Raw genomic sequence first — 14,372 nt, 5'->3', positions numbered from 1 at the left:
AAACCACTTAAGATTTCGGAATAATGATATTACATCCAGCATGTGATGTAATATTACTGGAAGTGATGGTAATGAAATACCACACTGGATACATTTTTTTTTTTTTACCTTTAGTAGTTTCCTAGTTAGAATTGTACTAAAAAACATAACAAAACAATTCTGTTAAAATCAGAAATCAGTTGAACACAATGTATTCTAGCTTTGTTATAGATCAGTTTGCAGAAATAGAACTAAAATAGGATTTTTGACTTACCGTAAAATCATTTTCTTGGAGTTCATTAGGGACGCAGTGGCAGAAGGAATTCTAAGATATATGAATTATACTGCCACCTACAAGAGAGTTGGGCACTGGCAACAACAAAACAGTTAGCCAGTATAATCCCTCTCACTTCCATCATGTTTAAGATTTGTGCAAAAACAGTAAAAAAAAAAGATCATAAAACAGATAGTGAGATCTGTGTCCCTAATGAATACAGGGTCAGAAGGAATTCTGAGATGTATAGAACAGAGGGGTGGGCAACACAGCAAACAAAACACTAACAAGCCCACTACAACAGAGCAAACCTAGGAGCTACTTGCAGCTCAAAGAGCCTCCTGCAGGACCTTACATCTGAAAATGGCATCAGGTGAGGTCTGAACATCCAACTGGTAAAACTTAGAGAATGTAGGAATCGAAGACCAGCCTTGAAAATTTGCCTCATGCTAAAAAGCCTTAGAGGTGCGTACTGATCTAGTGCACCTTGACAAGGTGATACCTTGTCCTTAAGAAAAGGTAGAATGAGAGGCAGGTAGTCCCTTACAGCAGGGGTCATCAACCCCCGATCCTCGGCCCACTACCGGGCCCTGGCCCTTCTGCAGGTCGGCCGCAAGACACATGCTGGGCTACCGGCATGAGAGCGCTGGGTAGATGGAAGAAGCGAGCGGGCGAGCAAGTAGAGATGATATCATCTCTCTCCGCCCCCTCTGCATCACCGCTCTTCCGCCCTCAAAGCCAGTCTGTCGGAGGTGCAGCAGGGAGCAGAGAGATGACATCATCTCATACTGCCTGCCCTGCATTGCCGCTCTCCCCTGGCTCCTCGGTGTGTGGAAACAGGATTCCTTGTTCAGCGGCGCAAATTGCCTGCCCCCAGACAGCTAATCAGGGATGGCAGAAGGGTGGAGCCAGAGACAGAGCCGAAGGAGTCCCGGACCCTCCCTCTGCCTGATGAGACCAATTGCAGCATGAGGAGAGAGACACCCTGCAACATCCAGAGGGGCGTTCCCACAGAGATGTGACATCATCAGTGACAGGTGAGCTGTGTGTGGAAGTACAGGTGAGGTGTGCTGGGACTTGTAGTTCACCCCCTCAGCTGTCTGCCTGACATACCACAAGGGGCGCTCCACTCTCTCCGCATCTGGTGACAGGCAACGTGGCAGGTGGCAATCCACATCTTGTGGCAGGCAGTGTGGCAGGTGACTAGGCACATTTAGCAGCAGGCGACAGTGGTAAGTGACACACTCAGGGCTCCGACTGATTCTACAGTATGGCGAGTTGAACTATTTAATTTATTACTGCAGTGTAAAAATTGAAATAATGCGCTTCGATCACCCCAACACCATATCAAGCATGGTGCCGTGATGATTGAATCACTAACACCAGCCATTGCCCGTGAAAAATCGTGACCCCCCCTCTGGTCCTTGGCACAATTTTCAGCCACACAGCCGGTCCCCGGTGCCAAAAAGGTTGGGGACCACTGCCTTACAGGAAACCCAAGAAATGGCAAAATATGTCAGTCTAAAAGCAGCCATATGAGAGAGATAAAATCCAACAGATTGTACTACCAGTAAAGGAGAGATATCTCCTTGGGATGTGCTTGAGTGGATAAATGAAAGCACAATGTCCCACAATGTCCCAGTTAGAGAAAGAATAGAGAGAAACTATCTTGGGGAGAAAGATGGTCCAAGGCCTCAAGACAATGTTGTGCCTGTGTAAACGATTCCTGGCATGACAATGACCCAAATGGCCTCATAGAGATGATGGCAATGGTAAAGGCTACCTTGTGAGTAGGAGTACACAGATTAATATCTCTTTGTTTTTGAAGAGCCAACAGAGCCAGGTTGAGATCCCATTGAGTTACAGGTGGATGTACAGGTGGATATGCTGTATGTGAGTGACACCCTGTACAAAAGGTATTCACCAACACCCATGCAACTGATTTCGGCCCAGAAGGTTGCAGGGGTTAACAGACATCTCCCAACTTTTGGAAGTGAAACATAGAAAGTTTGAGACTATCTGAAATTGTAACAGTAGTAAAACTTATGGAAGTGGGAGTTTCCCCTATTTTGAAGAGAACTTGCTGGAGGATTGGAAGGTTTCAGCGTCCAAAGTTTACAAGGGAACTAACTCCCGAACGTGGACTTGGGCTAAGCGCTCTGACAGAAACTAAAAGGAATTCTTCTTAAGCCGCGTACACACGGGCGGACTGTCTGGCCTACTTAGTCCGCCGAAACACATTTCAGCGGACAGTCCGCTCGTGTGTGGGCTTCAGCGGACTTTTTCAGCGTGCAGTCTGGCGGACTAAGTATTTCGGAATTTCCGTAATACTGTCCGTCGGACTCGCATTTCGGCGGACAATCCGCCCGTGTGTGTGCCAGTCCGCCGTACTTTTGAAATGAGCAGACTCTTCCCGCCCGGAGAAAAGTCCGCTCATTTCGAGCGGGTATCCAGGTAGGCGGGGCCCGCGAAGGAGACGTCGCTGGCCCCGCCGCCTGGTATGGACTTAAAGGGGAACCCTAACGCCGAAAAAAATCTGCGTGGGGTCCCCCCAAGTCCACAACAGACCCTTGTCCGAGCACGCTACCCGGCCGGCCAGGAAAGGGGGGCAAGCGAGCGCCCCCCCCCTCCTGAGCCGTACCAGGCCGCGTGCCCTCAACATGGGGGGGTGCCTTGGGGAAGGGGGGGCCGCGCGGCCCCCCCACCCCAAAGCACCTTGTCCCCATGTTGATGAGGACAAGGGCCTCTTACCGACAACCCTGGCCGTTGGTTGTCGGGGTCTGCGGGCGGGGGGCTTATCGGAATCCGGGAGCCCCCTTTAATAAGGGGGCCCCCGGATACCGGCCCCCCACCCTATGTGAATGAGTATGGGGTACAATGTACCCCTACCCATTCACCTGTAAAATAAAAGTACCAAAAAAAACACAACACACAAGATAAAATACTTTATTGCACAGCTCCGGGGGTCTTCCGTCTTCGGGGGTCTTCTCGCCGGACTCCTCCGCTATCTTTTTGTAGCTCTTTTGCTAGCGGAGGAGTCCGGCTTTCTTCCTCGCCGCCGGCCTCTTCTCCCGACTTCGGGGGTCTTGTCCCCCTCTTCGGTTCTTCTGCCGGGCCACCACCGTCGCCGCCGCCTTCCGTTCTTCTTCTTCTTCTTCTTCTCCAGGAGATGTTGCCTCGACGATCTCTCCGGCCGGAATGCCAGGGACGCACTGCGCGGCCACTTATATAGGGACAATGGGGCGGTGTCACATGGCTTTATGTCACATGGGTTGGTCACATGGGTTGATGTCACATGGGGACTATGACATCGTAAGGGGGCGGGGTCACCATGTGACACCAACCCATGTGACATAAAGCCATGTGACACCGCCCCGTTGTCCCTATATAAGTGGCCGCGCAGTGCGTCCCTGGCATTCCGGCCGGAGAGATCGTCGAGGCAACATCTCCTGGAGAAGAAGAAGAAGAAGAAGAAGAAGAAGAACGGAAGGCGGCGGCGGCGACGGCGGCGACAGAAGACCGGGCCACCGCCTGTAAAAGAGCTATAAGAAGGCGCGGTGGCCCAGCAGAAGAACCGAAGAGGGGGACAAAACCCCCGAAGTCGGGAGAAGAGGCCAGGGGCGAGGAAGAAAGCCGGACTCCTCCGCTAGCAAAAGAGCTACAAGAAGATAGCGGAGGAGTCCGGCGAGAAGACCCCCGAAGACGGAAGACCCCCGGAGCTGTGCAATAAAGTATTTCATCTCGTGTGTTGTGTTTTTTTTGGTACTTTTATTTTACAGGTGAATGGGTAGGGGTACATTGTACCCCATACTCATTCACATAGGGTGGGGGGGCCGGTATCTGGGGGCCCCCTTATTAAAGGGGGCTCCCGGATTCCGATAAGCCCCCCGCCCGCAGACCCCGACAACCAACGGCCAGGGTTGTCGGGAAGAGGCCCTTGTCCTCATAAACATGGGGACAAGGTGCTTTGGGGTGGGGGGGCTGCGCGGCCCCCCCTTCCCCAAGGCACCCCCCCATGTTGAGGGCACGCGGCCTGGTACGGCTCAGGAGGGGGGGCGCTCGCTCGCCCCCCTTTCCTGGCCGGCCAGGTAGCGTGCTCGGACAAGGGTCTGTTGTGGACTTGGGGGGACCCCCACGCCGATTTTTTTTCGCCGTTTGGGTTCCCCTTTAAGTGCATTCCAGGCGGCGGGGCCAGCGACGTCTCCTTCGCGGGCCCCGCCTACCTGGAGACGCACTCGAAATGAGCGGACTTTCCTCCGTGTGTGGGCGAGTCCGTTCATTTCAAAAGTAGGGCGGATAGTATGGCGGACTTAGTACGCCGTATTAGTCCGCTCAAAAAGTGCCGTGTGTGGGCAAGTCCGTTCATTCGAAAGTATGACGGACTGTCCGTCGGATTGTCTGACGGACTAAGTTGGCCAGACAGTCCGCCCCGTGTGTACGCGGCTTTAGTTCCAAAAAAAGTTTTGCAGTGTGAGCCTTACATTTCCTTTTGCTTGTGTAAAAGGGTACATTTTTCTGTAGTGGCATTTGTAAAGCTTCAATAAAGCTGTTCAAAGGAGTACTAAAGAGGCATTTCACTGCAGGACAGGTCTTTTAGACCTCTGAAGTCTCATTAACTAGAACCTGTCACCAAAAATGCATCACATGGGGGACTTTTTGTCATGTATAGGATGAAAAAAAGTTTAGTAAAATAATAAAACTAAAAAAGTGTGAAAAATTAAAGTTCCTAAAGACTTAAAATCTCCCCCAAGAAAATATTTGAGCCACCTCACCCCCACATACACGCACATATGAATGTAATTGGGTGCCTATGCATGAAAATGACTACACATCGCCGTGCAGGCTGGAGCAAGAGCAAAAATTCTAGGCCCATTATTCATAGTTAACTCTAAACTGATGATCTGTCAGGGCTTTTAAAATATTGCCTATGAAAAAATTAGGGTACAAAAGTTTGCTGCTGTTTCACAGGTGCACGCAATTTTAAGGTTTGACATGTTGGGTTTCTATTTCCTCAGCTCAACTTCATCTTTTATATTTTACCAAAAATGTGACTAATTTATTGCACCTTGTGTGCCCTAAGTTTAACTTTAGTATATTTTTTTACTGAAATTTTGCATTTCCTAAACCACTGGCAGAAAAAGCAGCAAAAGGGTTACACACTGTAATTTCCTCAATATGAATGGTAAGGGTCGTGTTAAAGCCAAAGTATGGCCAAAAACATGTTTTTCTATGTTTACAGTAAAGAATAAAATAAAAATTAAGAGTGCCCCATTTCTGGCTGCTACAGCATTTGCTAAAACGTTTATTTATCCTGCACTCCCTTTCAGTGACAAGTGTCTAACACTAAGATTTGTAGTTCCATTGAATGCAAAGCATTCTCTGAAAGGAGGAGATGTAGATGAGCATCATGATCTCCCTCTGCCAATCAAAGAACGTCTTGCATTTAGTGAAAAGTATGCAAGGCTTTTTATGAATGAAGATTGTGCAAAGTGAGTGGCATCCTGTTATATCTGTACTGCAGTAGGAACGACAAAAGCCCCAGTGTCATAGAAACTAGATATACCTGTGCTCAGATCAGAATAGCTCCCAAAAAGTCCCAGCACCAGACTTACAGGGAAGTGCAGACTAACTGAAATTAAAAGTTAAAACAAGCAGGTGGAGGTAAGGCAAACTTTTTTGGAGACCATTTACTTTTACTATGCAAATGGCCAAAAATCTTTTTGCCCATACTTCCACTTTAAGGCAAGAAATGGCTAGGACCACAATGAGCAGGGAGATAAAACCAAAAGGCAAAGTAAATATCCCAGGCTCTACAGGAAAGGGGGGCAAAGCCCCCAAACTTTTCACAGCAGCAGTCTGCAGGGTGAACTGCAGCGAACAGAGACATCAGCAAGGTAATGGAACGTGCTTTTGCAGGCCCCAGTGAGAAGACCACATTCCAAACAGTCTTTGGCCCTCCAGTTGGCATATTCCATAGAAATATGACGGGACATTTGAGGACAGGATGTATATCACAAAACTGGAACTGTAAAGCATTCTGTGGCTTACTGGCATTGGGTGTTGGAGAACCCGATGCCCAAAGGCCACATTACAAACGAAGCCTGTGTGTTTGAGGTTTCGGCATGGTGTCTAAGGCAGCGACAAGGATAAGACCACCTGGAAAACTACAAAGGGAGAAAGTGGGAAAATGTTTGGATAACAAAGGAAAAAAATTATTTTTGTTTTTCTCTGAGGAAAAAACATATATTTTTTCTTAGGATACTAGAAAAAAAACAAAGCGTGATGAAAGTGGGAAGGATTATATGGGGTGACTAAACATTTTGTGTTGCTAGTGTCTAATTTTCCTGTAGGTGGCAGTATAACCCATACCGCTCAGAATTCCCATTGATCCTGTGCCTCTTAATGCAAAATTAGAAATGACATTATTTTATATTTTTGACAAAATTGCATGCATTTGTGGTGCTCCCATTAATGAAATCTCTTTTCATCCTGTTCCTACTGGTGTGTCATAGTAGAAGAGCTGAGTAAATAATGTTCATATGTAGTGGAGCTCATGGATACCACAAATATAATTAAAGCGTAAGTTCACCTAAAAATCGAATTCCTTCATAAATCATGCCTAACATTGATGACCATCTTAATGTGCATAATATTTTTGTTGTAAGAATTACTCACAACTGAGTTCTGCATATCCCATTTTTGTGAGTCATTTTACCTTTATGTGTATACATTTGTCAAATCTCATCTAAACATAAATTGTGCAGCGTTAGCCCATGTACACACGGTCGGAGATTTTGCCAACCAAATCCGTCGGATTTTGCCCGTCGGATTTAGTCCGACGGATTGTGTCTGAAACTGTTGCATACACACGGCCGGGCCAAGTTGGCGAAAAATCAGATCTTTCAGAACGTGATGACGTAATTTCGTTACGGTGGGACTACATTCAGGCTAGTAGCCAATAGCTTTGATGTAGGAATTTGATCTGAGCATGCGTGGCACTTGGTCCGATGAAAATGCTCTACACATGATCGGATTAGGTCCGTCCGGCCCAGTTGGTCGGGAAATATTTCTAACATGTTGGAAAATTGGGTCGGACGGAGATTCGGACGGAATCAGTCCGATGCATACCACACACAGTCGGATTATCTGACGACACGGTCCGATAAGACTCATTCCGACAGATTCTCCGACCGTGTGTACAAGGGCTTATGAATGAGACTACCCAAAACGATTCCCTTTTTTCAACTGTTCTATTAGTATGCAAAAAAAAATCACACACACACATACGCACGCAACATATACAGTAAACATTTTACCAATAATACTCCAAAAGTGATTAGTGTAAAAAAAAAAGAACATTAGGCTGATACAATAAAAAAAAACTCTTAAAATCACCACATCCCACAACAAGGATATGCGCTCACCCCTCCACACACCTCCATGTTATAAGAGGACTGATAGATCAGCGTTATTAAACACCGGATTTTCATTTTCCCCTTTTTTTTTCACTAACTGCATTTGGGGGGTTATTGGTAAATTTACTGTATATGTTGTGTGTGTTCTTTTGTTCCACATACTAATTGAAAAGGGAATAGTTTTGGGTAGTCTCAGTCATAATGCTGCACAATTTATGTTTAGATGAGATTTCTCATATGTATACGCTTAAACGCATGGCATTTGTATGTTGTTTTTATTAATGTATGTTGCTATAAACTTTTTTTTTTTCAGGATTGGATAGTTTCTCCAGTGGTGGCCCATCCATTAGGGGCCCATGGGCACCACCCCCCTATCCATGTGTCTGTCACCAGATCTACATGCAGGGTGCCGGGAGAGGTTTAAAGCATGTGATTAGAGCCAGAGGCTCTAATAGGCTTCAAAAAAGGGTGGGCTCGGGCCCCCGAAAAAAAATCAGCAGCTACCACTGAGTCTCTCTTTTTGTATATAGATTTCACACTGGAGTGACAGGAGAGGCGCTTCACAGGCGCTGTGCAGGCGTTATTTTTAGGGGGGTCTAAGGGTAATCTAAATGCATCTTTTCAAATACCTACAACCGGAAGTCGCAGCTTTGCAGGGACTAAAGATAATGAAAGGAGCTGCTTTTTTTTTTTTTTAATCTGCACAGTGCTTATTGTTAATAGGGGCCCCCTTATCTGAAACATAGGATTTTTTTAAAGGTGAACTAACCCTTTAATGAAGGTGTTACATATACTGTAGCAACAATTTAGATACTTACTTTAATTTTCTAGTATAAATCACAAAGAAAATCAGCTTTAGGATGACTGATTAATGCAGTAGAAATATACCTCAATAATAGTAATGAGTATAAATCTATGAGGTTGATTTACTAAGGCAAATTCACTTTGCACTTTGGAAGTGCAGTCACTGTATATCTGAGGGGAAGATCTGAAACGAGGGGAAGCTCTGCCGATTTTATCATCCAATCAAGTACAAACATAAATGCTGTTTTTTATTTTACTTACATGTCCTTCTCAGATCTACAGCGACTGCACTTCTAAGTACACTTGCAGTGCAAAGTGGATTTACCTTTCATAAATAAACCCCTATGTTATTTGTTATTAATACGTTTCTGTGACTTCAATTAAAATAACACTATTACATCTGTTGAATGTGGCCTGGGCATACATTCCTGATCTTTGGAATCAAACCTCTCTGTCAACTTTAAGTTTCTGGTTTGCTAAATTAAATTGAAATGAGATCAATGTAAAGTCTGACAGCCTCGCTCTATAACTGAGAAGATCAATTCAGGGACACATGGATGCCATGGACAGTGTACACCTTCTCTTTTCAGTACATTGGGGTTGATTTACTAAAGGCAAATTCACTGTGCACTTTGCAAAGTGCAGTTGCACGCTCCGAGAACAGTTGCTTCAGAACTTTCTAAATGAATAGAAGCTCTGTTGACTTTCATCATTCAATCATGTGCAAGCAATAATGTTGTTTTTGTTATTTCCCTTGCACATTATAGGGTGCAAAATGAAGGTTTACCTCATTTACCAAGCTATGGAGCAAGTACACCTGTAAAGTGCACAGTCTATTTGCCTTTACTAAATCAACCCAATCTGGCACCTTAAGCCCCTAACATTACACAGCAGGGACCTACTCTTTGATGTCTCTAGACAGCTTTCTGTTACTCTTCCTGAGGGGATGGAGGATGGGAAAAGTCAGTGCAGAGTTTTCTCTGGCCTTCCCACTTTCCCTGTCCCTCATGTTTTTCCCTCTTCCCAACTGTGCCCTCCCCCATCTTTTTTTCTGCCCTTCTTTTCCAGCCTCACCTCTAGGCATATTTGATGTAATTGATGCCTCTTAAAGTTGAGCTACATGTTCCCCAAGTTTTCTTTTGTTTTCTTCTTCACCTCACTTATAAGGGGGTGGAGGCCACGTTTAAGTTTTTTATATGCAAAACAAACTCCACATTATGCTGACTTGGATGTTTTGTTATCTTTAGTCCCAAGACTGGATGAAGGGCTTTAAGCTAATAATTAGGCAGTAATATATGCAGTACTTGCCGAGATGACTTAGGGTTTTGCATCGTGCATTGCAATAAGTACTCCCCTCAACACATGTTATGCTGGGTACAACTGATGTTGATCTTCCTCTGCTTTCTAGGAGGGGGGGGGCACTTTTAATTTCTATGACTACATGCTATATGTCCCATCTGTAAATTTATGCTGACATATTTATGCTGACATCTTGTAACCTGTTTCTCTAACTTGATGTGTATATGCACGATGTCTTAAATAAAGAATGGGCGGATGACTGTTATGCTGCGTACACACGAGTGGAATGTCCGACCAAAAACGTCAGATGCAATCTTTTCATCGTATATTCCGATCATGTCTATGCCTCATCTGACTTTTTTTTACGAAAATTCTGACAGATCTAGAAATAAAACATGTTTTAAATATTTCCGACGGAACCAATTGCTATCAGGAAAACTGCTTGCCTGTATGTTGTTCTAATGGACCAAAGACGGAGGCTATTGGTTACTGGCTATTGAACTTCCTTTTTCTAGTCCCATCATACGTGTTGTACGTCACCACGGTCTTAATGATCGGACTTTGATGGGATCATGTGTATGCAAGACAGTTTCAGCAGAACTCCGTCAGGTAAAACCTTCGGAGTTTATTCTGACGGGAAAACCAGTCATGTGTATGCGGCATCAGAGACCTTGTCACCTTGCTAATTCTGGGCAAAGTGACCATTTCATTTGAAAGCTTCCCCCCAAAACCCTTATACTCACATTGCCAGCACTTCTTCAAAACTTTTACATATGTCACAGCCAGGCACTAATATCCCTAGTGTTGATTGGTGTCAGATGCTAGGAGGAGTGGTGAATCCAGTCAATTGGTCATGTGACAGAACTCAGACTAGCAACTGACTGCTAGACCTGAGCCCAGTCAGACAGATCACATCCTCCCCCATACCAGAAGCACCAACCGTTGGTAGCTCTGAACTGAGGTGGCAGAAGGAGACATTTTTTGTTTAATGTACAGAAACTTTAAAACAGTGTCCCTATGCCAGCAGAGGTTAGAAAAATGCTTAAAATAGTTAAAAACCAACCTAATATTAAACTTAAAAATATAATCGTTGATCTTAACATGGCCAAAATAATTCAGACTTTGGAAACATGTGATTCCATCACACCTCACAAAACACATCCACAGGAAAACAATAAATAAAGCTAATGGTTAATAGAGGCACTTAGGGAATTATAACAATATTCTGATGATCTCATTTCATTTTCATTAAAGGAATAATTTCCCAAGAGAAATGCTGGCTACCATTGCTGGCCTTATTTTTAAAATGCTAGCCACTTGTCTTTGGCTTTAGTACTTTCTCACAGACATAGGACAAGCATTCAATCAGTGTAGTCAGAACTCCTGATCTCTCACTTGTTTTGGGTCAGTGCCTTAGACAGCATTGAAGCCAAAGAATTAGCATAACCACATTTAGAAAGAGCTCAGCAGTAACACCCTACATATATCTCTTGGTAAAGGTTTCTTAAACCAAGATTTATTTAAAAACGTGTTGTTACAATACATTACCTGAACTTATATCATTTGATTTGGTATCTTTAGATGTTGAAGGTTCAAAGGCCCCAAGAACAAACTTGTCCACTGGCATGGAGACAGGCCTTGCCTGTAAACTTCTGGAAGTTCTCCTTATTACAGCATCTTTTTCCTTAGCACCAGACACCTCACATGGAAGGTCTCTGCTCTCTGTGGACTCTTGAAACACCATCTTGGTCTTCTTTCTGCCTTTTGCAGGTGCACTGGCAGTACGTCTCAATATTCGGTCTCCAATGGACCGTTTTCTTATGTGACCATTGCTCTCCACAGAACTGTGCTTTGAATTTTTTGTGAAAAGCCCTTTAAGTCCAATAAATTGCCTATTCTACGATAAAACACACACAATACATAATACATTACAATATTTTCAGTGCATAGATGACGTACCAACTAAAGGAGTCTTCAGCTTTCAGCAAAATAATTTTTTTGGATCCAGGACGCAACAAATTTCAACACTCTAACAAATTTGCTTGATGATTTTTTTGTTAGGCAACACTGGTAAAACCTGAAAGCCCCTTTTAATGCAATGAGATGTCACACCGATAACACTACAATCTGACAAAACCATGCATGTACAGACACATCATGGCCAGTATGAGTTAAAGTGATTTTGCCAACCAGAAAAAAAAATCTGATCTCAAGTATGAAGTGCAGGTAGCTAGATATGCGTGATCATGTCTGCAGCAAACGTTATTGTCTGCAGATATAGACAAATCCCAGGCTGTTGCGGGTGGCAAGCTTACCAAGTAATGACTCAAAAATGGTCTGGGATTCAGCCATAGCAGAAAGAGTATACAAGCACCTCATTATTACTTCATGCTTTATACCAGATTTATTTTCTAATTACAGAGTCACTTTAGGTGAATATATTTTTAAAGTTGCAATGGAATGGCTTTACAGACATATGAACTGTATGCATACTATTTGTACTGTATGCATAATAAAAATACAACCACATGTGGCTCAGCAACTTTTCAATGCTTGAATGGAGTAACCAAAGTTCAGTGACACACTACTGTACAATGCCATGCAATAGGTAATTCATCTGCTAATATTATAAATCTACCTTTGTGGCTCCTAGAAAGTGCAATATAGTATAACTGGGGTTGAGGATTAAAGGACTCCACTGAAATGGAAACAAATGTACATTTTTAGCTCTTTTAATAAGCAGCATGCCAGAATGCATATTATTTAAGCATTAGTGAATGAAAACCTGTAATTGAAAGGATTTAACAGGCTCTATAGCTCTATAATAATATGAATACTCCTTTACACTGAGCCGGGATAGCTAAAATCATTAGAAATTCCTCAGCGAAGAACAGTTAATAGCACAGAAAACACTCATATGAAAATTCTAATGATCGATTAATGAACACAGAATCTGTACAGTTGGCAGAAGAGTTGGGCTTAATTTGAATATCAAATAGTTTCATTAGCTAGGGAAAATGCAATCTTGCATGCATTTGTCAAAAAAGCACTCCCATATCACTGACAAGAAAAAAATGATTATTGCTGCTGTCTAAAAGCAGAATTTACTTCTGGGAAATGTCAGCAAATGACTGCCACATAAATGGTATTGCCCAATATCCTTTCTATTTTTGCAGTGGCTTAATAATAAATTCTCCATCAGGATGTACATCGTAATTCTCCCTAATGTAAAATATGAATGGAAACCACAGCAAACATCTATTTTACCTGTATAACCTACATACCCTCAGTGATGTAATATAAGTGAAAATTGTAAAAACAGTACTTGTGTTACGTTTTGGAACTAAAAGCAACGCCCAACTCATTCCATAATATTATGGCATTATGAATGCCAAACTGAGAAGATAGTTTGGACTTTCTAAGCATAAAGACACATAAAATAGTCTACTACCCTTCCCCACCTCCCAAACCTGAGCAGCACATATTTCAAAGTGCCCAGTGCGTCATGAAATTTTAATGGTTCTGAGTTTTCTGACCAAATTGCTAACACAGCTGCCGGACTCAGGCCCTGTTCACACCTGAGCATTTTGTAGCTTGTAGCTCAAAGCTCAAAAACTATCAACAAGCAAAAACCCATTGTATTCAATAGCCTCTGTTCACATCTGAGTGTCCTGTCTCTTGTAGCTGAACATCTGTTGTTCCAAAAAGTACATGAGCTACTTTTCAGGCAAAATTAAGGATTTTAGGCCCCATAGACTTCAGTGGGAACACCTGAAAATGTTTTATTTGAGTACTTTTTCAGCGTTTTTTTTAGCATTTATTAACTAATCCCATCCCCTAGTGCTTTCCATTGGCTAAAACAAAAAGCCTAAAGCTTGAATACACATGAAAATAACCTGTAATATACTTGCAAAAATGCTCAAAAAAGCTTATATATCAGGTGTGAATGCAGCCTAAGACTGGCGATTAGGAACCATTCAGCATGATTACCATTAATGCAAACACCATTACAGGTAATTATAGCGATCACACACATTGTTTGCAAACAAACATATCCAATGTGTAGCAGATGTCATTGTGCCTATCTTTCTCTGTTTTTGCTGTGTACAGAGAAAAAAATACAGTGCTATACATTAGAGCATTGTAAAAAAAAAAGAAAATTAAAGTTTGATTAAAACTGTAATCAGTAGCTTGGAGAATTTACGTTGTATACCATTATTTCCTTATCTATCACAGATTCTATGAAAATTTATAGTCAAGGAACAGTAGATAAAAATCAGCCTATTTACCTTCCCATAGATCTCATTTATTGTAATATGGACAAATATTGATGCTTCTGTCAAACCTTCCAAATAAACATGCCGGTATCCTGAAAAACAATTGAAATACATAAGCTGTTGTATGTAGGTTAACATTTTATTGCCCCAGACCAAATGATATTGTTGTAGGTAAAAAAAGATTGAATATCTAATATAGTCACCAAAATACTTGTATAATGCTGTGTTTCTAACAAGAGTAAATTAGGGTTTGGAAGCAACATCTGTGTGGTACAGAAAGGTTAAAATAGATTGTGTATATCAAGAACACTGAAATTAACTATG

At 43.0% G+C, this 14,372-nt stretch overlaps 1 protein-coding gene across 6 annotated transcripts in view; it reads right to left on the bottom strand.

Moving 5' to 3' along the window:
* The window catches only part of PLCH1 (phospholipase C eta 1), a 400,513-nt gene that overhangs the window by 4,998 nt on the left and 381,143 nt on the right, over positions 1-14,372 (bottom strand). For 4 of the 6 annotated variants that reach the window (XM_077488115.1, XM_077488116.1, XM_077488114.1 and 1 more), the window contains 3 exons: positions 14,061-14,140; positions 12,410-12,469; positions 11,320-11,668 (listed from right to left, as the gene is read on the bottom strand). In XM_077488115.1, the coding sequence (XP_077344241.1) occupies positions 11,320-11,668; positions 12,410-12,469; positions 14,061-14,140 (489 nt within the window). The remainder of the gene's footprint in view (positions 1-11,319; positions 11,669-12,409; positions 12,470-14,060; positions 14,141-14,372) is intronic. The other 2 variants (XM_077488117.1, XM_077488119.1) reach the window with 1 other exon arrangement.

The sequence above is a fragment of the Lithobates pipiens genome, unplaced genomic scaffold (assembly GCF_037356315.1).
Source record: "Lithobates pipiens isolate NorthernLeopardFrog02 unplaced genomic scaffold, aLitPip1_a1.2 Scaffold_18, whole genome shotgun sequence".
NCBI classification, from domain to species: domain Eukaryota; kingdom Metazoa; phylum Chordata; class Amphibia; order Anura; family Ranidae; genus Lithobates; species Lithobates pipiens.
Note: the sequence above shows the minus strand (reverse complement) of the source record. Positions and strands in the feature narration are given on the sequence as shown.